This window comes from Alligator mississippiensis, chromosome 7 (assembly GCF_030867095.1).
Source record: "Alligator mississippiensis isolate rAllMis1 chromosome 7, rAllMis1, whole genome shotgun sequence".
Lineage (NCBI taxonomy): Eukaryota > Metazoa > Chordata > Crocodylia > Alligatoridae > Alligator > Alligator mississippiensis.
The window spans coordinates 23,417,819-23,440,628 of NC_081830.1; the positions used below are offsets into that span (position 1 = coordinate 23,417,819).

The 22,810-nt window shown below is 40.7% G+C and overlaps 1 protein-coding gene across 2 annotated transcripts in view; it reads right to left on the reverse strand.

Moving 5' to 3' along the window:
- The window catches only part of EBF2 (EBF transcription factor 2), a 238,920-nt gene that overhangs the window by 157,904 nt on the left and 58,206 nt on the right, over positions 1-22,810 (reverse strand). Inside the window, exons 1-6 of one of the 2 annotated variants that reach the window (XM_014606429.3) lie at positions 22,124-22,696; positions 20,061-20,217; positions 18,958-19,021; positions 18,603-18,658; positions 18,155-18,228; positions 11,784-11,852 (exon numbers count right to left, since the gene is read on the reverse strand). In XM_014606429.3, the coding sequence (XP_014461915.1) occupies positions 11,784-11,852; positions 18,155-18,228; positions 18,603-18,658; positions 18,958-19,021; positions 20,061-20,217; positions 22,124-22,254 (551 nt within the window). In that variant the 5' untranslated portion in view covers positions 22,255-22,696. Of the gene's footprint in view, positions 1-11,783; positions 11,853-18,154; positions 18,229-18,602; positions 18,659-18,957; positions 19,022-20,060; positions 20,218-22,123; positions 22,697-22,810 lie in introns of those variants that run through there. The other variant, XM_014606430.3, reaches the window with a different exon arrangement.

The following is a 22,810-nucleotide window of genomic DNA, read 5'->3' on the forward strand; positions in this document are numbered from 1 at the left end:
TATCCTTCCCATCCATCCTGCAGCTCCAAAGGGAGAAAAGATCCATCTTAAAACACAAAACCTCCACACACCTTGGAGTTCCTCCAAATGACTGTTGGACAGCTTCACCTTATGTGACCTTTCTGAGCTGGATTTCATTTTCCTCTGAACAATTTCTCATGCACAGCTGGAACAACTTTTCATGTGCAGCTGCGAGAACCACTTCAACTGTTGCAGACCTTGATTTGCATCACCATCATCACCACCTCGGCAAACAGCTTTCTGCTGCCCTGATTTTGTATCTCAGTGTACAACACAACAGTGAACAGACTGTCTGTGTATGACCTCAATTTCCACTTCCCGGGGCCAAAAAAAAAACTTCCTACTGGAAAGCAAGAGAAACTGGGGTGAAATTTATTCTTGTGCTGCTTGTGTCATGCTACTATTGAGAAGATCATTTAGAACAAGTGTTTCCAACCCAATATTTTTATTTTTTAAAAATATTTAAATAAATGCATTTCTTAAAAAGCCAGCTTCCATAGCTTAGCACATTTTTAATTAAGAAGCTGGTTAAATGTGATAAAGAGATTTTAGACATTTCAAAACCAGGAGGGTATGGGTGCTCAGAAAAAACACTGATGCCCAAAATCAAGTGATTTTGGTTTCCCAACTTGGGATACCTGAAAGGAAACAGATTTTCAAATTGCTAGATAGAAGAGGTTGAAAAATTACATGACATTTTAAAAAAATGTGATGCCCTCAAGTTTGCTTGGGATTTTTTTGACAAAAGCCAAATAAAAAAAGACTATCATTCAGTCTGTGATTTCTAGTTTTTCCAATTAAAACCAATTTATCCTCAAATAAATTTTTTGTTTTGGTCAAATAGCCAATTTTCATTGGGAAAAAAAATTGGTTTAATGAGAAATATTTCCACAAACTCTTACATTCAGCATCTGTCCTCTGAAACTTGGCTCTCTTATGGTATCTCAGGTTGGGTCCCTAAAGTCTGAAGCTGACAAAATCCTCAGTCATTTATTTTAAAATCATGGCCCAAGTGATCTATACCAACTTCCATTTAGAAAAATTCTTCAACATAGGCATGATCCTCCTCCTCCCACTGAAGTCAATGGGAGTTTCAATACAGATTTCCACAAGGACAGGATGGGCTATGAAACAGCAAGGTTAACAATGCACTGCTATCAGCATTTATGCCAGAAACAATTTAGAACAATTTATTCCATTGTTTCAAATGCATAAATATCAAAACCCTCTAGCAAGAGAAATACCATTGTTGGGTACAAACATCTTTATACCATCTCCCGTGGGGTACTATAGATCTAGGGAGTTCACGAGAGGGCCAAAGCTGTGATTAAAAGCCACAACCCATCAGTAAATCACTACATTTTTCCCCTCATTGAAAGAGCATTTATAGGGAGATACAAATCTATATTGGAAGCAGCATCTCCTTTCTGCCTAATTGGTTCACAGTCACTGTAACTTGAATAAGCCAACTGCTTAAAAAACAACTCAGGAGCCACAGTAAAGATAGAAAATTATTGCTTCCTGTCATGACCAAATATTAAACACAGTGCACACCTAATGACTCTATCACTCCCCAGGGAAGAAGCTTTATGAACAATAAAATCCCAGAAGACTTGCACTGTTTGGACTTGGAAGCCTCATTATAGGCTCACTGATCCAATACAATTTACAAGCTCAATGGACTCCATTTGAAGTGAAAACCACCAAACATGGAGTTATAAATGGAACACCCACAGAGAAATAAGCACTGGGTTCTTTATTTGGGAAGGGAATTAACAGAGGAGGGGGAAGGCAGGAGAAGGATGGGTCTGGAAGAGAGAAAATATATTAGAGTCACATATGAAATGAGAGCAGGCGAGAGAAATGGAAATAGAAGTTGCAGTGAGAAAGGGAAGGTTGGCTGACTATTTAAAGCACCAGAGCTGGGTTCAGTACCCTGTTGTGAAATCTTGGACAAGTCCCTTAATGTCCTAGTGTCTCGTCTCCACTTCAGTGAAGGGAACAACAGCATTTTCCCACTTCGCCAGCTTGTTGGGAGGATAAATATATTCAAGATGGCAAGGTGTTCAGAGACTAGAGTCATGGGGAACATATAAATACCACAGATACAGAAAGAAATATTGATCTAAAATGCAATGGAAGATGAGGGGAGTCTTTCCTTTCACTTCCCTGAGTTTTATATTACACTCTGAAGAGGAAACTAACTGAAAAGTAGGAGACATGCCTCCATATGCGATGGGAAGGCTTCCTTGAGGAATGAAGCAAGCTTTGTTGACAGAGGCTAAAATACAGGAGTGTTTAGATATGGGAGATTATTTATAAAAGTCCATCAGAAACAGACTGCACTGGAAACGCACAACAACTGAGGGAGGGATTAGGAAGAAAGAAAAGTGTAAAAGAGAAGCAAAAGGCAAATGTGAAGAGCAAGATTATGGCGAAAGATGTCTTGAGTCCACAAAACAGGGCTAAGGCAGAATAAGAAAAGAGGGAGGGAAGGCGATAAGCAAAAGGGTAGCATTTAGAGTCATGGATGTGTATACTAGGATGTAAAAAATTTGAACCACAGCCTTGCCCAAAACAGTTTATGGCACTCCACGAAGCCCCACCCCCAGCCTTCCACCATCAACTACAGTAGAATTCCTGCCCTATCAGTGTGGTGAGCCTGACCAGCTGGGTACCAGGTCTTGCAACGCGTAGTCAGACATGCAGGTTCTACTATGGCCTCCAACCACAGAGAATTGTTGCATGGGATGTGTTTGGCTGATGTATTTTTTTTCTAGCTGTTAAACTCAGTAAACATCAATCAACAATCTCTGGAGAGTTTTAATTCACAGGAAACTTCATCCTGGTTTTGGTTTGATGAGTGGGGTCTCAATGCCTCTGCATTTCAGAGTTGCAAAACCATGCAACAGACCCCGGGAGAGAGATCTTGTTGGTTGGGCTGTGAGAACACACATAGGTCAAATGCACACTTTTTACAACATACCCACAGGGGGTCTTCCATCAGGATTTGAATCCAGGACCATCAGCAAGAAAGGGAACAATCTCTTTGGTTTTAGCTCTAGTAAGTCAAACACCATCCTGTGTGGACTAACCACAGAATGGAATGCATACTACCACTCCCAAAGCAATGAATGGTCAGATGTGTGCATACTGATAGGAAGTCTATACTGACACATCTGTTGGTGCCACTGTTATCTTTTTCCATTTCCCCTGAGCAAATTCATTGGATTTCATGGCTCCTCATTCTGTTGCCTTCCCTCTGTTGGCTGCTCCCTAATCCATATGGTACACAGACTAGGCAAAATCTTCCCCTACCAGAAATCATTGGTAACACTCCCATTCTTTTCCATGGGACAAGGATTTGATCCTCTCTGCTTAAGCTGACTCAAATTTTTGTGTTGGCCAGTCAGGATTCTAATCAGTCAGCATGGGCAATGCCGTTTATCTGGGTGAGAACATGGCTTTTTCTAACAAGGCTGGACTCCATCCATCCTTGCCATCTAAACTGCACTAGATCATCACTGGACCTCATCTAATTAATGCTAAATCCCTTTGGGCCTTGTCTTGATTAGACTTATCGTCTTAAGATTTCCCTCCAGTGGTAGCAACTGTCACAATTTCTTTTAAAAGATGTAAAAGATCTAACCCAGACATCGCCTTTTTTGCCCTGTCATTGTGGGGCCAAAACATCCATAGGCTAATTGCAAACAGAGCTATGCCAAGTCATGAGTTAAGACTCAAAACCATTGCATTTTTCTGATGTCACTTCAAGAAATAATCTCAGCCACATCTCCCTCACCCAATTCTCCTTCTTGTCCTATTGTACCCAAAGAACATTACTATATACTATACATCATGCTCAGAATACATTTACCTTATGTGGGCCCTAATACTGTATGGTCTTAGCCCCTCACAGTCTTCAATGAGGTAAAGTGATATAGTTATCCTTATTTTTCTAGTGTAGAACTGAGGATGACAGGTATGTCCACATAGCATCCTTGACATGCCCCAGCAGAGAAACCCCTGTATGTCTTGCCTTGTCCTGATGGAGGTGTGAAACCCAAAAATGCAGCAATGAAGTCACTTAAGGAGCATTTCCCCATGGTTCTTCCCAAATACACAAAGGAAGCATTGTAGACGTGTTCACAGACACACAGGAAGTCTAGCAGAGCAAGAAACTGAACCCTAAATCGCAGGGAAGCACCCTAACGACCTTTTCTTCTAAGAACAACCGTCTAAGCATCCTGCCTCTTTCCAACTCTTATTTTTCCCTTTTACAAAAATATTCTTCTCCTCCTTTAAACTCATTAGGTTGCTGGCAAATCTGTTGTCTAACCACATTAAAAGTGATTAAGCAAGACACTGAAACAAGCAACCATTTTGCTCTCCTCACATGCTTAAGTGACTGTTGTGCTGGTGTTCACTTTGAGGATTACCATTCTAGAACCTAGCGTTTTAAAAAGAAACTTTGGTTTGGTTTTGTTCATTAAAAGGAAAAAATGGACTAAGAAAACCACCTGTCAAAAAGCTAAGATAGTGCACTCTAAGTTACTGACTTCTCAGAAACATCCAAACTACTAAAAAATTCATAAAGAGACAGATGGCACAAAAGCAGCTCTTTGCAGGAGAGCTGGGTTTAGCAGTGAACAAAGGACTTTGTCTCCCAAAGACAAGTGGAGAGATCATTCTAGGCTTTGGAGGGAAGAGTAGGGAGCAGAACAGAAAAGTGGTTATTTCACTCTCATGACTTCTCCCTATAGCAGCAGTGGATTTAGAGAAACATTTATTTCACTGCAGCAGCTTTGCAAGGGTGAAAAGGGAACGAAGTAGAACAGTTCCAAACCTGTCACATATTATGTACTGCTGTTTGCCCTGATAAGGCAAGAAACATAATAAAATGTATATGCAAGTATTTCAAAATACTTGCCAAAAATGGGTAACTAACAACTTAAATTAAGGGCAAACCAAGGTACAGAGAGGTTAAGTGATTTTCTGATGGACAAATTAGTGGCATAACTGGAAATTAGATCCAGTTCTCTGAATTCCTATTGCTCAGTTCCAAACACTAGGAAATTCTGCCTCCCACCATTACTCCCTTCCTTTTCTGCTTCAGTTGATAGGAAGAAGGAACACCACCCATTAATGCCCGAGCTCATTAAAAGCTGAAAATGGATATGCAAAACAGTCTGCAGATATTGCAAACTAGTAAGCACTCTTCAAACCATTTGAAACGCCAAGCATATCATTTAAACTTCCTCTTGTGTTGCAGCAGGACATGGTACAACACAGGCCCTGTCCTACACTGGCAAACTACAGCAAGCACTTTAACAGAAAGCATGGACACCACAGTGGCACATTCATAATGTTTGTGTCTGACAGAGGCTGTCTTTCCTGAAGTGTATTTTATTGCTTGTGAAATGTGCCAGAGAGCTGACTCTGGAGACTTGAGCCCTCTGCTTATCAATACAACAGGTATAACAGGAGCCATAGTGGAGCAAACTCCATTTACAGTGCTCAGGCTCTCCTCTGAAAGGATGAACTCTAGGATAAAAGAATGTAATTCAGTCTCTTTGGCCTCTGCTCAAAGTGTGTGTTAGCTCAACAAATGGCTAAATAGCTACAGTGTATGTCAGCTGACCAATGCTGTGGTTCACCATCTAAAATGATAGTGCCAATTGTTCAGCTACTGTAACTCAATGTAGTCCCATCAGAGTGAAGGATCTGGCCCTAAGCCTCTTACAATTCTTCAATGCGCCTCTAACCCAAGAGAACATTCTATCTTCTCCCCCCACAAACTAATAGCTCAAATTCTATTACTCTAATTTAGTCCAAGCTTTAAACAGAGCCCAAACACATTAGGCCTTACTGAACAATTAGAACGTTTATCAATAGTGGGGGCTGAATCCAGGACTCCCTACTGTACAGGTACATCTACATAAGATGCTGTAAGGAACATTAGCCTAAATATTAGGCACATAAAGGTGCTCGACTACACATGTACATCCTTAATGCCCTTTAAAAAATGGTGAATTTAGGCTATTTGCGCCTAAATTTTATAACTAGGAACATGAGTTCCTAAATACCCAGGCTAAACAATCTCACCTTGCTAGCTGAAAGAAAACAGAGGGCTCCAAAGCCTCCATACGATACAGCCACTTGAAGAAGACAGAGAACCATGTTGTACTAGCAGAACTGTGCTACAGAACAGAGCTGTGCCAATAAGCGATTTTTCAATTTGGTGACCAAACAGCAGGTATTGAAAATTTTGTTTCCGGTTAACCCAAAAAATAGAACTGTTTCAGTTTTTCTTGATGAGACTGAAAAGCTGAAAAAAAATTGTTTCAATTTGAGCATATGTTTTTGACCCAAACACCAATGCCACTTTTTTTTGCACATCTTATACCCTTTTAAAAAACATAAACCTACCACACTAGTTCAAAATGAAAAATCAATATTTGTGAATATTAAAATAAAATGTTTTGAACTTTGGACCAATTTCCCCTTATAACTGGATTGTGTTCTTAAGAGGTGATGGATAGCCCAAACAACTGAATGATATCTTTCATACAGACAGGACACAGGCTACAAGCTTTCACTTGGAAATTTAATTTGTAAAAGGAAGAACGTGATCATTTCCCAAAGATCTTCCTCAAAGTCTCCTGAATGTCGTATGCCCACCTAGCATTTTCTTCAGCAAATCTTAGAATATAAGGCAATAGCTTAAATTCCAAAGATTGCCATGTACACCACTAAGCACTACTACAGCCACGGAAAAGTCCTCTACTTGTTGTTTTAGTTTAATACAATATTTTTACTGAACTCATAAACCTACCAAGAGCTGAGATGTGACAAATAACTCAAGAAGGGAGGGTACCATGGAGGCTACCACCACTCAGGAACTACTGTGCGGTGTTGAAGTGTAGAAAGAAAGCAACGACATATGGAAAGATACTGAAACATACTGAATCCATGCCCATTTATGCCATTTGATAATCTGGGGGTTTAAAGGGCCCTTATTCAGGGCCCTTTAAACCCCCCATGTCGGGCACACACCTGACTTGCCTCTCCGGCAGTGGGAAGGGGAGAGCAAACTGCCGGCGGGTGGAATGGTCCCTGGGCTGTGGGGATGGGCTGGTGCTTCCCGCCACGGCAGCAATGCCCCCCCCAAAAGTGGCACCTGCCCACAGGCATCCAGCTTGGGAGGTCCCAGGGCGCACCACAGCCACGGAGGGAAGCACGAGGCCCACGCACAGCTCAGGCAGGCTCCAGGGGTGGTGGGGGGGAAAGATCAGGCTCACTGCTTTTTTTTGTTTTTTTTTTCCGGGGGGGGGGGGGGGCGGGCGCAGAGCCTGTCTTCCCAGGCTGCTGCCAGACTGTCTGCAGGGCTTCCTGCAGAGCCCCTGAGCTGCACGGAGCCCGGTGCTTCGCTCCATAGCTGTAGGAGCAACAAACAAACTCCTCAGAGGAGTTGTAGTTTGCTAAGCCCCAAGTCATTTAAGGTACATTACACTGCCGAATTTCCTATAGTGGCTGGAATTAATGCGCAATACACCACTGAGGTGTGCAAACCCTGACATCATTAAAGTGGTGCAAAAACATTTAGCCTGCTTTAAAGTGTTGTACACACATGCCCCTTGTTTCATCTACACACAGCCATCGAAGAAAAACTCAGAGAGAGATATACTGAGTTTTATTTAAAAACCCATCTGGGCACAACAGGCAAAACACTGAGAAAGACTTCCTCTACTGTTTTGAGTGACCCGACCCACCAACCTCCAAGCACAAAAGAACCTTTCACCCATGGCCAGCATGGCCCAAATGAGACACACCCAGACAGATTCTCATCCAACTAAGCTCATTATCTGTGTTTGAGAGTAAACACATGGAGTAATGTGGAACACTGGGGAGTGAGCCTTCCTGTTTGTAATAGCTCCACACACCTGCCTGCCCCAAGCACGCATTGACTCTTCAGTATCTTACAGAATAAATAATTGTCATTGGTAAGGCTAGGCTGAATCTTTAGGAAAATTCTGGATCAGGATCGTTTGGAAAAATCTGAATCTTCAAATACTAACTGGGAAGTGGCCTAAACGTATGAAAGGCATGCTGAGTCATATAGACAAACTTTGGTTTCCAAGAATAAACCCCCCACCCCGCCTGCCACACATACACACACACACACACAACCCTGCATGGTCCTTAGGACCTAAATCTAGTCCTTAGAGCAAAGGTTATGGCAGCTATGTTTTGTTCAGCATGAAGATTTTTAAATTTTGTTCAGGCAGCAGGGGCATGGGGAAAGGGGAGCCAGAGAACAGCATGACTGCATTGCTTTTCTCCTCAGTGAACTATTTTTCCCCTTTAAGTATAAAAACATGATGCTCTTGATTCAACAATGAATGTCACCACTTTGGGTTATAATACACCCATCTGCAAGAACATGCAAAGAGAAAAATAAAAGGGCAAAAAAGAACATTCTTCTTCAGCTCCAAGAGCAGTCTGGAAAATCTTCTGTTCAAACACAAATTTGCCAGATCCTCAACTGACATAAACTGGTGGTTTTCTCAAAATAATGCATTGTCAGAAGGGAGATGATAGCCTGCATTGGCACAGGGGTAAGTTCTGGTCAGTTTGGTCTGAGCACAGTAACTTATGATTGAGTTAATTTTGTTAGGGTCTTACAAACTGCAGCACAGACAGAAATACCCAAGCTAGTATCCAAGTATATATCTGGGTTCCTAAGTGGGCTGGGATAGCCTATGCTGAAACTTATGTCACTGCATGTTCCCCGCTATTGCTACCCAAACTAACCAGATTAAGGTTAGCCTAGGAATGCCTACCTATGTTATCATCACATTTCCAACTGCAGTGTCAACAGACCTTTAATCTTAGATCTTTAACTTTAACTCCTACCATATTGGGGGGATGGGGGGGTGAGCTAAAACATTATAGATGCAATGGTGAACAGGTTCAAACAAGGACATAGCACTAAGAAGGGATGTGTTCTCTTCCCAGATACAGGCCATGGTCTTCTATTGTGTTAGAGCAGGTCGTGGTCTCTTCTATGGTACAAAACAAAGCTATGTTTTAACCAGGTCCTTAATATGATTTGATTTATAATGCAGATGGGTCTTCCTGAGTGCCAGTCTCAATTTTCTCACACACCTTTGTAGCAATAGCAATGCATATTTATTAACTGAGGTGGAAAGGCAATGCTAGCTTATCATGCTCAAACTAGCTATTCCCTTGCTGGCTTCAATGTTCCCTCCCTTCTATATCAGAAGACTCCTGTTATGGTCTCACTTCTCACAAACAAGTCACTTGGAAGCGAAGTTGATGATCAGCACCTCTTCTTCCTCCATTTCACATTCTCTCCATCCCTCAAGTCCTGGTCCTGCAGTCCATGACAAATTCAACACTGTCTGCATTGTTCTTCCACTAAAGCCTGCTAAATCAAAGTCTGGCTATGTGGCCTAAGTAACCTGTATCAGTGGCTACAACAACTAGGATTCTCTGGAGTACTTTAATGACTTTAGCACCCAATTCTTGCTTAAACTTCTTTCTACTCCTGCAGAGAGTTCTGTCAACATTATTAGTCCCAGACTTGTTTCCAACTTGCATCGAAGAGTGAATTAAACCGTGTTTCAACAGTGAGCCAGCTATGTGTCTGAAAGCGAGTTTGTAGTACGTTTCTGAAACCATATTAAAAGCATGGATCAGGTTCATCTTTCCTATGGGACCCATAATACCAAGGGATAGCTTGTCCCTACAACACGCCTGCTTGATTTGATCATCTCAGTGCCCTTCCCTAATGACAACCAAGGTCTTTGTCATAACCACTGCAATTTAAGTAAAACCTTAGCTCCTTTCCTTTTAATTCAGAGCTAGTTTTCTTCATGCAAGTGATATTCATCATCATGAGCACTCACACACACAGAAGTCAACATTAAGACAGCAAGAAGGCATTCAGAATAAAATAACCCCTCTTCAAGCACAAACATATATATACACAAACAATATTGGCAATGTTCATCAGCATGAGGACATGAGCTGCCTTTCAGAAGCGTTATTTCACTCAGTGCAGAGTTGCTAATCACAGTTTACTTTCCATAAAGGAACCCTGTAAAATGCGGATTCTACGATTCTCTCATGAGTCTAGAAATACAAACTGTTCCTCAAAAGGGATTTTTTGAGAGGGTGGATAATGCATTTAGTTTGTTTATGTGTGTGTTTCAAAATCCTCACTGCTGGTGAACATAAATTCTGGAAGTATGTATTCTGTTTATCTGCACAAGTACTCATGGGTAGCATTGTTAGTATTATATTTGCATTGCAGAACCACATAGAGCATCTTTTGTGTTTAGTGTTGTGTAGAAGGCCCTTGCCCTGAAAAATTTATCATCTAAACAGAAAAGTATAGGAGCAGAAAATAGTGATATAGAAATGTGAGTGACTTGCTTGAGGTCATGTGACAGGTCAGTGATAAATATGAGACTGGAAATATCCCAAACATGGAGTCAAAACAAATGTCTAAGGCAGCCAAAAACAAGCTATACATTTTAAGGACAATTGTAAGCACCCAAGATAATATGTCTAGCACTTCTAGTCAGAAATACCTCACTGTAGGTACTCTGGCCTTTCCAACTTTGCTTCAAACCACCATTTGAAAGTGAAAAGACAAAGAAAAAGAAAAAAAAAAAAAAAGAATCCAAATAAATTCAGATCCTCCCTGAGAGTTTAGATCAAAATTGTGTTTAAAAATCTGAGGGATGGGAACTTTGGATTTTTACTCAAACTAGCTTAGCCATTCTTAACCCCAAGTTTAACTTCCAGTGTACTACAGAGATGCCAGATCTTGCTATATGGGCTGCATAAAACAGGAGAAAAGAAACTGGACCAATCTTTTCAATAGCCCATCTCTAATTGCAGCCAGGTATCCGATGCCTACAATCAGTAGCTACAGGATAATACATCTGCAGCAAAAACTTCCTCCTGACTCCTAGTTAAGTATAAGTTCAAATTAATCCTGAAGCATGAGAATTTAAATTTATCTAAAGCAATCACTTGGCTGTGATTTTTTAATATTCACTTTAAAACCTCTGTGTATTCTTGGTGTTCTTTTTAAATACTACTAGGCTCTCAGCCTCAGCATCATATGGCAATGAGATCTACTGGTTTGTCACTCGTACCACAAAGCTTATTTCCTTTTAAATCTGTTTTGAATATGCTACCTTAGAATTTTATTGCATGTTCCCTACTCACTCAGAATCTGAAGGCAGACTCCAGGAACTTATCTGGAAATATATGTGAAGATGATGTTTAATTCCCAAACCATACATTTAAAATTTGGCTAATGTACATCTAAAATAAAAAATAAATACATAAATTGTATGTATTGTATGTACCCTCACCCCACCATCACTATGTTGTTAAGGACTGTTAATGAAAATGCCAGGTTACTGAAAATTTATTCCATGATCTAATCAAATCCTGTCCTTGGTGAACAGACATGCACAGTATTGTTGGTCAAGTTAAAATGACTGTATGTAGGAAGTATTAAAATAAAAAATTCCACCAAGAGAAGCTGAGCCTGTCTGAAAATAAGCAGCTCTTTAGCTTGCCATTTTCCAAGGGAATATGGAACACAGACATCAAAGCACAGGACAGACTGACAGAAAGCCATCAAGACTTTTGACTGTCTCAAAGCCAATGTAGTGGTTTTGCTTGGTTCGTTTGTTGCTGTGAGCTTTGTTTCCTACCTGTCAATGATCACAGGGTCTGAGGGAGTCTCATTTCTGTTGCCACAACTCTTCTTTTCACAGCACCGGCTGGAGAGGGGAGAAAAACAAAAATGAGAGCATTACAGTGAAAATGCATGGAAAAAACTCTAAGCCTCACTTGACTCAATATAAGGCTCTATAGAGTTTTAAGTGGCCTCCAGGAATTTCTGACTTGGGTTTTTGAAGTGGTGAGGCAGAGGAAGTTAGGGTCCCAACATCCCTTTATTTTCAGTTGGACTGAAACCATTGGCTCCTTTGGCTTTCCTTTGAAAAATCCCAGCTAAAATGAAGAGAAATATGGTCACACTTTAGGCTAAAGCTCCATTTATAAAGGGCTTAAAAATGGATAACAGACATTTTAGCCACATTACAGACATGCATGGCCTGTGGTACATATAATTATCTATAAATCACCTATAAATTAGACCATCAGTAAAAGGTGTTATAAGCCACCTATTGGCTTGTTGTATAGTAGTAATAAGTTATTATATTAATTCTCTTTATTTATGTGGTTACCAAAAGCTTCAGTGGTGTGATAATATTGCCAGCAATACAGACTGGAGATCCAACCAGACTGTGCTAGCTAGAGCTCAACCTAGGTGGAGCCTAATCTTTAAGAAGGCTACATTCCTTTGGGATTTGTTTTGATGATGGTAATGAACCTTTTATATTAAGTTTCCATTTATAAATACAGCATGGCCAGCAATGTTAGGATATAGAAATAACACTACTAACTCTCTGTCTAATGATGATACTATATATTGATTTGGACCCAGTTTACCAAGTTACAAATTATAACTTTTTACATCTACAGCATTCTGCATGTTTCTGGGGCTTTACAAGCAAATGCAAGAACAGAAGGTCCCTGCTTTATAGAGCTTACAATGATGAATACTACTCAGGGACTACTTTTTAAATACATGATGTATGTGTATATATATGTGCATGCACATATATGCATAACTGGAGAGACAGCTGCTGCCCAATTCTGAGAGGCTCTAAGTCCTCTTCACTGCCATTGAATTCAGTGACAGTTTGAGTCACTCAGTACTAGCCCAGCACCTTTGTATCTGCCCTTTCTTTCTGAAAACAATGGGCCAGACCCTCATCTGCTATGCAGGAGTGTAATCTCATTGAAATAGACCTACACCGATTTATACCAGATGAGGATCTGATAGTTTGACACACAAAATAAAAACAAAACAAGACAAAAACAAAAAGGGGGAGGGGGGTCCCTGTTATTAGATCTGAAAATATGGAGATAAATTATCTCAAAGCAACAATGCACAAGTTCATTAGATGTAAGAGCATTCAGATGCTGTAATAAATCAGGCAATTTAATTTGAAATAACCAGGATATTAACGTATGCAAAGAAAATATATGAGCAAAACCACTTAACTTTTTAAAAGACTACATCAAAATTCCCTCATGCTCAAAAATCCAATGGATGCCATTTTGCTCTTGGTTACACTAACATAATTCCAAGAGATCCATCACATTCAAGCAAAGTTGCTTTGATTTACGCCAACATAATCATGAGCCGTATCTAGCCCAGACAATTTAATTTTATTTGTAATGCTACAAGGGGGATTGAATGCATTTTCAAACACCCTAGGAAGCCCAAATTCAGCTCTTGGAATGGCTCTTAGCAAGGAAAAACTGATAAAATAGGCACAAATGAACCCAATACTATATGAAGGATTACACCTTTCTAAAATGGGGAATATTCATATATAGAATACTTAAAACGTAAGTTGCTTAGACAAAAAAAATCTTCCATCTTGCAAGTAGGAAATATTTTGATCCATAGATTGCAATGCCACAAGGACTGAAAGACTTCCCCTTTGCAAGCTCATACAGCCCAGTGAGATAGAATGCAGCTATCAGTTGTAATCTGAACTACTTTGACACTTTTGCATTCCCTTTGCCTCTTTCCTGCATTCACTGAAGCTGTTCCTTTTAAAATAAAAGACTGGCAAGTCATTTAAGAACCCCAAGGCAGACCCTTTCCTGGTGTAAGATGCCATAGCTTAATTGAAGTTAATAGAACTAGGATGATTTATACCATCAAGAATCATCCACTCTCAGTTGTAACTTTTTTTAAGAGTGCCTTTTACTTGTTTCTCCACCTAACAGCTGTTTCATAAACAGGGCTTGGGCTTTTTTTTAAATACAATAAAATTAAAGTTGTAGTTCTACAAAAAGAACAGAGAAAATTATTGAGAAGAAAACAATTTTGACATCTATTTTGCAAAATATTTTCTCTTCCACTGGTAGGCTCAACAAAAGGCTCTTGCAGTTGTTAAATAGATTTGCAATGGTATAACTTTTTTATTGCTCACTGAAACAAAACTTGTTTCCTCTCTCTGTAAGAGTTTTAAAACATATCATAGAGTCTCATAATTGAGTCAAGTGGTAACGGTACAAATGTATCAGATTGGATCCTGCCACAATAGTGACCTGGCCGAGTAAAGCAATATTTTCAATACCAAGCATCTTGCCATCCCACATACACTTCCCAAAAGGTTCACTATTTTATAATAGAGTAAAGATTTAGACTGAATTACATGTATTTGGGATACAACAGAATGATTTCCTGGGGTAAAGTTTTTCACAACAAGGCTTTACAACAAGGTTTACTACTATATGGTACTAATTCTTTCCTAATAAAATATACCTTTTCCCAATGATTTCAAAGCATTTTAGAACTACTCATTTTCTTATCATTTGCCTTCATTTTTACACATTTCGATTACATCACTAGAAGATCTTCTGTAACCCTCTGACTTTTGAGTCGCAGAATATATTAATTTCTCTTGAGAAACCTGCACTGCTGTCCACAAGATGACAAATTTAGATGTGGATAAGAGTAATTCTAAAAACTGGGAGATAATCTAATCAAGAGCATTAGCAGAAGTCCCACTCTAGTCTTCAGCTCTCTCTATCCAAGGAATTTTATCATAGTATACAAGTACCAACTCTCTTCCAATTGGTTTGTTACACAATGTCTGTGCTTAACAACACAAAACCTACTGACTCAAATGATTGGGTTTGTAATATTGGTTTAAACAGAAATTAAGGAACCAACCCAACTCATACTGCCACATTTGTGTAACATTATACATCATCCCTTTGACCCTAGAAGTATTACTCATTTACCTGAAGTCACAAAATCAGGGCTTAAGATTTATTAATGGTGAGCAAATTCTCACTACACTTAACTACATTATTTTTCTGAATATCCACAAAGGATACTGTAGATTTTACAATCTGAAGCATGCCAGGGAAAAAAAAAGACGACCACAAAGCCAGCCCTAGGAACTAGATGCCCCATAAGGCTCCATGTCAAAGAAAGGCTTATGCCTTTCCGCCCCCCTCCACTAAAATGGTTTTAAAATTCAGCCCTCAACTTTCAAAAAAAAAAAAATCTGTCTCTAATTTCAAACTCAAATAAGCTCACAGCATGGTGGCCTTTGTTTTGTTTTCTTCTCCCCAACTCCTCCCTGCAATTGCATAACAAAAGTGTCTAAATTCACACCATCTGGCCGATAAAGACACAGGCCCCAGTGGCCGCCTGGCCCAGCTGATTAGAGCTCCTGTCTAGCCTGAGCCTTGTGGCGAAAGTCACAGCTGTGGGGCTTGCTTGCACTCAATACAACTCTGTTATTAGCCAGCTGTAGGCCCTGAGACTACTTCTGTTCAAATTATAATACCTTTTAACCCTCTGAGCATTGAGGGCATAGGGGGTTGCTGGCAGCAGCATAACAACTAGTTTCCTCTTAGCTGATAATTGGTACAATGAAAAGAAGAAAAGTTATTCCATAAGAGGAGACTGTTTATCTTGATTTCCTACCACTGAGGAAAATGATACTGTTTATTTAAGACATCTCTACCACCTATGGATAGTACCCATCGGACTGCAAAAACCCCCAAAGTGGAAAGCTTATCAGTAAAAATTTCAGCTCTGCAATAAATAAATAAATAAATACCCAAACTGAATGTGCTAATTATTGGGGGCTGAGAATTAAACTTTCAATTGCTATGACAGATTGTTGTATCCGTATCAATATTTAGACAACTTTCCTGCTAAGCATACATCTGTCACTGTCTGAATAGAAGACGTGGGATTTTTGGATGCGCTTGTCTGTATACAGCATGGCTATATATATGATTATATGTGATAAATCAAAAGGGTATTTACCTGTCACTAACAAGGAAAAAATAAAAAAGACAGACCCCGTAATTTTAAAACATAATAGACATCAAATTAACCTATAGGTTGGGTACAGTATATTAATTTTTTTATATACTGTTACTAATGCAAACTAAGCAAAGCGCTTTAAAAATTGATGTTGCCATTTAAGAAATACAGAATGAAGAGGATTTGATTATTGTGCTTAAAAAAATGTCAAGTTTAACTAGAGCTGGATACATTCCCCTGGTATTATTCAAAGTGATGGGTTGAATGCCTCTTAAGAACATACAGCATCCTCTTTTTAAAGTACATGTGAACAAGACATTTAAAATCAAATATCATGATTAGGTTACACAGTGCTTTTGATTTGGTTCACTAATCTGTGTTTTACATGGAAAGGACATCCCTGAATTGCAATTCTTCTTGGCTAATCTATCAAGCAGGAGTTCAGTACAATCTGAATAATGGTTTACATTTGTAGAACACTACCTTAAATCAAGCATGGAACATGTTTATGGACATCAAATGATGCCCAATATACAAAAGCTTAGGAGAGAGTTTAATAATTTTTAAATGTTAATTTCTCACAGAAAAAAAACAAACAGTCAATTTCTGTTTTAAAAAAGTAAGTTGCATTGGGGTTTTTATACTTAATACAGAAGCTTTCTACATATGACAACAGTGGAAAAAATGTAAAAACACTAGGTGTCATTTTATTATAATAAATAGAAAGCCTAGTGTATAGAAAGCCAAATCCTTTGCTTTTCTGACATTTATCTAGGTATGGATAAGTAAGACCTTCATCATAAATCCAAATACATTTTTATTTTAATATATATGCTAAGTTCTAGAGAAGCCAAAAAGCAAGACACCTCAAATCAATTTTAATCAATATACACAAAAATACATAGTAAGTGGTGTGATATGTACACATATACATATATACACGTGTATACTTAGAGGTGTGTGTGTCTGGAAGCAATGGTATACAGTTTCAAAGATAATGAGGTCAGAGTATATTAGGAGTAAATTCTGCCCGCTTGGCGCTTATGTATACATATGTGTGAAAAGAGATACTACACATTTTACATACTTCACCTTCATTATAGCTTTGCAATTAGACCAACTATCCTATTACCTTTGGAACAATACAAGTAGCCCTAAACAACAAATTTGATTCTATTACATTGCTTTCACTACATTATTCACTTCAAAAGGCAATACCAAGAACTTTTAAACTACAGCACTATCTGATTTTTTAAACAAGCAAAATTGAGCCTAACAGCTTAAAAATACTATTACAATAAGTCACAAATGTGTTTAATAAAGGTCAAAGTTGGTTTTGCCTTTCATTTTATGAAAGAACATTCTGTGCACAATTTAACGCATTTTAATATAAGAACATGAGCTGTTTGCATTATTATATGTATTGAAAAAAAATTTAATTACATGAAAGCAGGAAAAGTAATAAGTTTCCATGGAAGCAAGATGTACATACATTAGATACATATACCTACAGACTTCCACTAATGTTATTAAAAACATCCTTAACTGTATTTTATCCTCTAATTTATCATCTTAACATCCTAAAAACAGCTTAAAACTGTGTCTATTTTATTAAAAGATAGAAGCTCCATAAATGTATCTTGTTTTAAAATGTATTGAAAGGCAGCATTTCTTTTCCTCAAAAAAAAAAGGTCATTATATTATGTTTATTTAATTGATAATGTTAAAATATTTCATCAGGGAAAAAATACAACAAGAGCACTTTCTAATTTCTAAGCAGGTTCTGCTAGGTGACATTTTAGAAACAGAAACTGCAATATTTAAAGAAATACAAAGTTTACACTTTTGGGGCGTCTCCTTTTGCTGTTTAACTTCAGTTAACAGACAAGAAAAAACCTACGGCAGTTAAGATTTTACTTTGGCTTTCCAGATCTGTTTCACTAAAAAAAATTGTTTTTAGCTGAACCAAATTTTATCCCAATGTAAAGCAAAATCCTTCCTCAGGAACAGAGTTCCTAGCAAAGAAGCAAAACTCCTGATACCTACTGCTTCTACAGCATGACCATTTTAACATATATGGAAGCAAACTTTTTTATCACTGTTCCATTTTACAGAATAAATCCTATGCCCTCAATAAAATTATCTTACCTGCACATGACTTCATGAGTAAGCAGAACTCTGCACATTTCTGGATTCTTGTTTTGTCCTTCGTAAGTGATGGGCTATAAAAATTAAGGAAATGTAGTGATCCAGTGTAGAAATTACTTTTTGTATAATTTATAATATTTGTTTTTTACTTCAGTTTCACTACAGTTTGTAAACCCCAGTCTCCAATACTTTCTGCACAGGGTCTTCAGTATCTGAATAATAAACCATACTGAAAAACCATTAAAGATAACCCAAACACAGAAAAAGAAAGCAGCTTGGTTTTTGTTTTTCAAATGCAGTCAAAATTAAGGTATGCAATATAAAGGGGAAGAGGTGAAAATAAAGGGAAGGGGCGATGTGGGGGAAGAGGGGAAAATGATGTACAAGAACCAGGCAGCTCAAAGGGCAGGGCAGGGATGAGATGGTACAGATTGTAAGCTAGGCTCACCTGCTTAGTGACTGAATCGATGAGTCTAACATACAGATCCTGTTCAGTTCTGACACCTGGAGAGGAGGGGAAAATAGAAAAGTCAGGGTGAAGACAGCTTTCTCTACTCCTCCAAGCCAGCAGGAAGTTATCTATTTAATTTTAACTATAGCCTATTAAACACCATCTCATCATATAAGGTTGCTTGCTCTCAAGCGTTAACCTAGAGAATCTGCTCTCCATAAATGTGGGTTGTGGCTGCCAAAGTAGACAGAGGTATTTCAATGTATTTCATACATGGATTGCTGCAAATTTGAAAACTTTGTTCTAGATTCTTACCTACGAAAAGGGAAGAGGCAGTTGGGAGGGGACTTACCATTGCTATACAAAAGTTGAAGTTTGTAGTGTGTGCCATTGTTAGTTTTTTCATTGCCTTGTTCCTGAAAGAAAGGAAGATTTTGAAAAAAAAATTGGTGCACTTCATGCACAAAGGCAACATGACTGCAATTCATTATGGATGTGACAAGAAAGTTCATTAAGATTCTGAGAGGTGGATTCACTGATTGAGATAAATTAACCTTCCGAGTGACCCAGGACAAACTACAAAATGCAGCTTACATCCTTTCCTGTAGGAGTTGCAGAAAACTTTTCCACTGACTACAACACTTCCAACTTCACAGTATAACATGCTCTTCTCCTCTGGGCTGAGTTTGCAAATTTCAGCAAGTTAATCTAGATAGTAGTTTGCAGGGTTTAAAAAAACTGTGCATAGAAAATAATGAAATGGTTGTGGGGGTTTTTTTAACATACAAACTATCGACATTTATTTCCTGAAGGCTGTGTTACTGGGAGATAACTGGGTGAACTGCCACTATCAGTTATCCAAAGACAAGTATCTATGGAGTACTTATTAATTAAAAGTCCTTCCCTGCTACTTAAAAAAAAAAGGAAATAAATAATAAAATAAAGATAGTGCTTCTAACTGCTTAACACCTGGACCTAAAAAACACAAAGCACAAGTGTCTGACAGCCTGACCCTGACTTCAGAGTCTTTTTTTTTTTTTTTTAAGTCAGGCTTAGCAGATAACATGACAAATTACTGCTCACCCTTTCAACTCGATTAGGGTACTAATAAAACCTGACAGATCCGGCAGGAGCAAAAATAAGGTATTTGACCTTCGGGAGGGTTTGTGTTGTTGTTGTTGTTCAAATAGATGCATTTGAATGTTCCCTCCTAACTTCCCGAGATGGTTGAAAATTACAAGTCGTGTGAACTGCAAGGGCAGGACAAGGAAGCACAGAGAGCCACAAGCTGAAAAGCAGTCCTACGTGGCCAACCATGGCTGGCAATTTTATTAGTAGGCAAGGGGTAAGAGGCTCTCCTTCCAAAAGCAGGTAAGTACTAGAGAGGGCGAACCGAGAGCGTTGGATGGGGAAGGGCAGAAGGTGAAAACAAGAACAAAAGAGAGGAAGCCTTACTTTATCATTTTCTACAAAGTCCACAAAAGCGGTCCGCTCTATCTCCACCGGCTGCCCCTGCCTGTCGTAGAGAGCCAGGACAAAATGGAAGAAATTGGATTTCCTCAAGTTGGAAGGTGGCTGCTTTTCAAAGTGGGCTCTAGACAAGGCTACTCCGCTGTGGAAGAAACAGATGGAAGAGTTGGGGAAGAGGGGGAGAGACAGATAAATTAATGGTCGTATAGCAATAAAACATACACACAACACAACACAAGACACGGGAGGCAGCCAGGACAGACAGGGGCCGCGGACACGAGCACCGGGTGATTCACACGCGTTTGTCACTGATGACTTTGATTTTGGCGTTTCCCGCGAGCCCTCATCACCTTCCGTTTGCAGCTCGCGTTTTGGGACTTCTCTTCTTGAGAAGCAGTGCCTGGAAACGTTACCCCGTTTACTTTTGTCCCGATTTACACTCGGGAGGGGAAAAGCCCAGCGAGAGGGAAGGTTGCCGTAGAAGCTGCTGCAAAGCCGGAGGGTTCTTTCACAACCCGCCCAGCTCCGGGCTGGGATAAAAGGGCAGAAAGAGGGGATCGGTTCAGAGGAGTTCACTGCTCTTCCTTTACACCCTGTCCGCACAGCTCGTCCCCACGCCTGGCCACTTTCGCAGCGCTTTGGTTGGGAAGGCGGAGGTTGCAGCAGCGCCTGTTGCCCCCCGTAGGCACGTCTCCGGCAAAGCCCCGGAGCCGCGGTAGTCAATATCGGCTCGGCGTCCCGAGCAGCCTCAATGTGGTCACACAAAGCGCTGCACGAATCCCGCTGACTTTCCGAGTGTGAGAGTCAGTCGGGATCTTCCCACAACGCCAGTATTTCTACAACCCTATGCTCAAGAAGATGCGCTTCTGCTCCCTTTTTGCCCCGATTTCTAGCTATTGTTCAGGGAACGGACAATATCAAATTAATTCTTTCTCCAAACGAGGCTGAATCACTGCACTCCTCTCCGGTGATGCTGTAGCCTTGTAGAAGGTACCTGAGCCCTTTCGGAAAGCTTTCCCTAGCATGCACCTTTCACCCCCATTCCCAAAGAAGACTAGCCAGCGCCCAGCCTCCTCGCTCAGCCCCGGCCCGCACCGTGCCGAGGGCTGGATCCCTGCAGCCCCTCGTGCTGCGGGCTCTGCTCTGCCCGGCTTTCTCAGGTCACCTGCAGGCAAGTCCTTTTACTTTCGCTTTCCCCAAGAATACCGAGGTGATTTTCGCCCACCTCCCCGCGCTTCTCCCGGACTGCTCAAAGTTCTGCCTATAGACCAGAGTCTCTGCTGCGGATCAGTCGCTCCCTGCCCCTCAGCTTCTCCGTCCCCAACTTTTGCTCAGGCCGGCCCCATTCTCCTCTCCGCACGTGTGCTTCAGGCTTCCTACACAAGGAGGGAAACTTGTTACGCAGAGCGGGGTTTTCAGTCCTGCTCCTCCATAAAAGAAGAGAGTAGGAGAGAGAACCCATGTCTTGACAAGGGGGCTGAAGACTAGCAGCCGTAGGGGGGGGGGGTGTATGCGTTTGCCGGACCCGGACTCAGACCGCAGCCCCTTCTGAAGGCGGGCGAGGCCGCATCGGGCAGCTTCTGTACTGTCCTGCGGGAACCTGGAACTCGCTCCTTCCCCGACCCCCTGCCCCTCTCTCAGGCTAGCATTAGCGGGGACTGTGGGCGAAAAGCTCACCCGCGAAGATCAGCAAGACCAAGTCAGCACTTGGACGAAGCAAAACAAAGTTGAAGCTGAGGAAACAAATACATGCCCGTCTGAACGGGCTTTGAAACTTGAAGCCCATTCCACACGCGGCTTAAGCAGTTGCCGTTAGTTTGCATCGCTACGTGCAAATATTCTCCCCTTCAGCCAGAAAGAAACATGCCCCCGGTCCTTCGCAGCCCTGCCGGCAGACTGGACCCTACTTTCCTGACGCTCTCCGGGGCAGGCGCCTGTCCCTCGTCCTAGCGATTGCTTTGCCCTTCTGATTTTTCAGCGGCTGCAAAGGGAAGGGGGCCGGAGCCACTGGAGGGCTAGGGAGAGAAGCAGGCCGGGTTGGTTGTTACCTTTGTGCCGCCACGTTCGCATCCACAACCCCAACGTTCCTGACCCAGGACCTGACGGAGTCCATCTCGGAGCCTAACGCTTTATCTTTCAGAATGGGTCCTCTTCCTAAAGTATCTTGAATCCCAAACATTTAAAAAGTCTATTCCAAACTATCAATAGTTTCCCGAAGAGGAGCAGCCTTGGAAACGGAAACACACACACACACACACAAATCCCAAGAAAGCGGAGCTCGGCTTCCAGAAACAACTTCTTCGGCTGTTAAAGGCTACGCAATTTATTACTTTTGTCAATGCCTTCAAGAACAGTAACAACGATCAAAAGTTTGTTCCTCTTGCAAGGTAAATTATGCTGATTCAGTCTCGCCTGGTACTGTCATCTTTCAAGCGCACGAGAGGAAGCCGCGTCCAAAAGTGATCGCTGTGAAGAGGGCGCGCCTCCCTCTCAGACACGGCGACTGACGGCTGTCTAATCCAAAAGGAATCGGGATAAATTGTGAAAGAAAGAAGAAATGGAGCTAAAGAGAGTCCGATTACACACTACACCGGGAAGGCTCAGACACTTCCCCAATCTAGTCACCATGAATGTGTTAAAGCAATGGGAGAAAACACTCCAGGACAGGGGCGTGGCGTGCCCCCGTATAAGGGACTATATTTGCATAGCCTCCCCTGATTGGAGGACAGCGGACA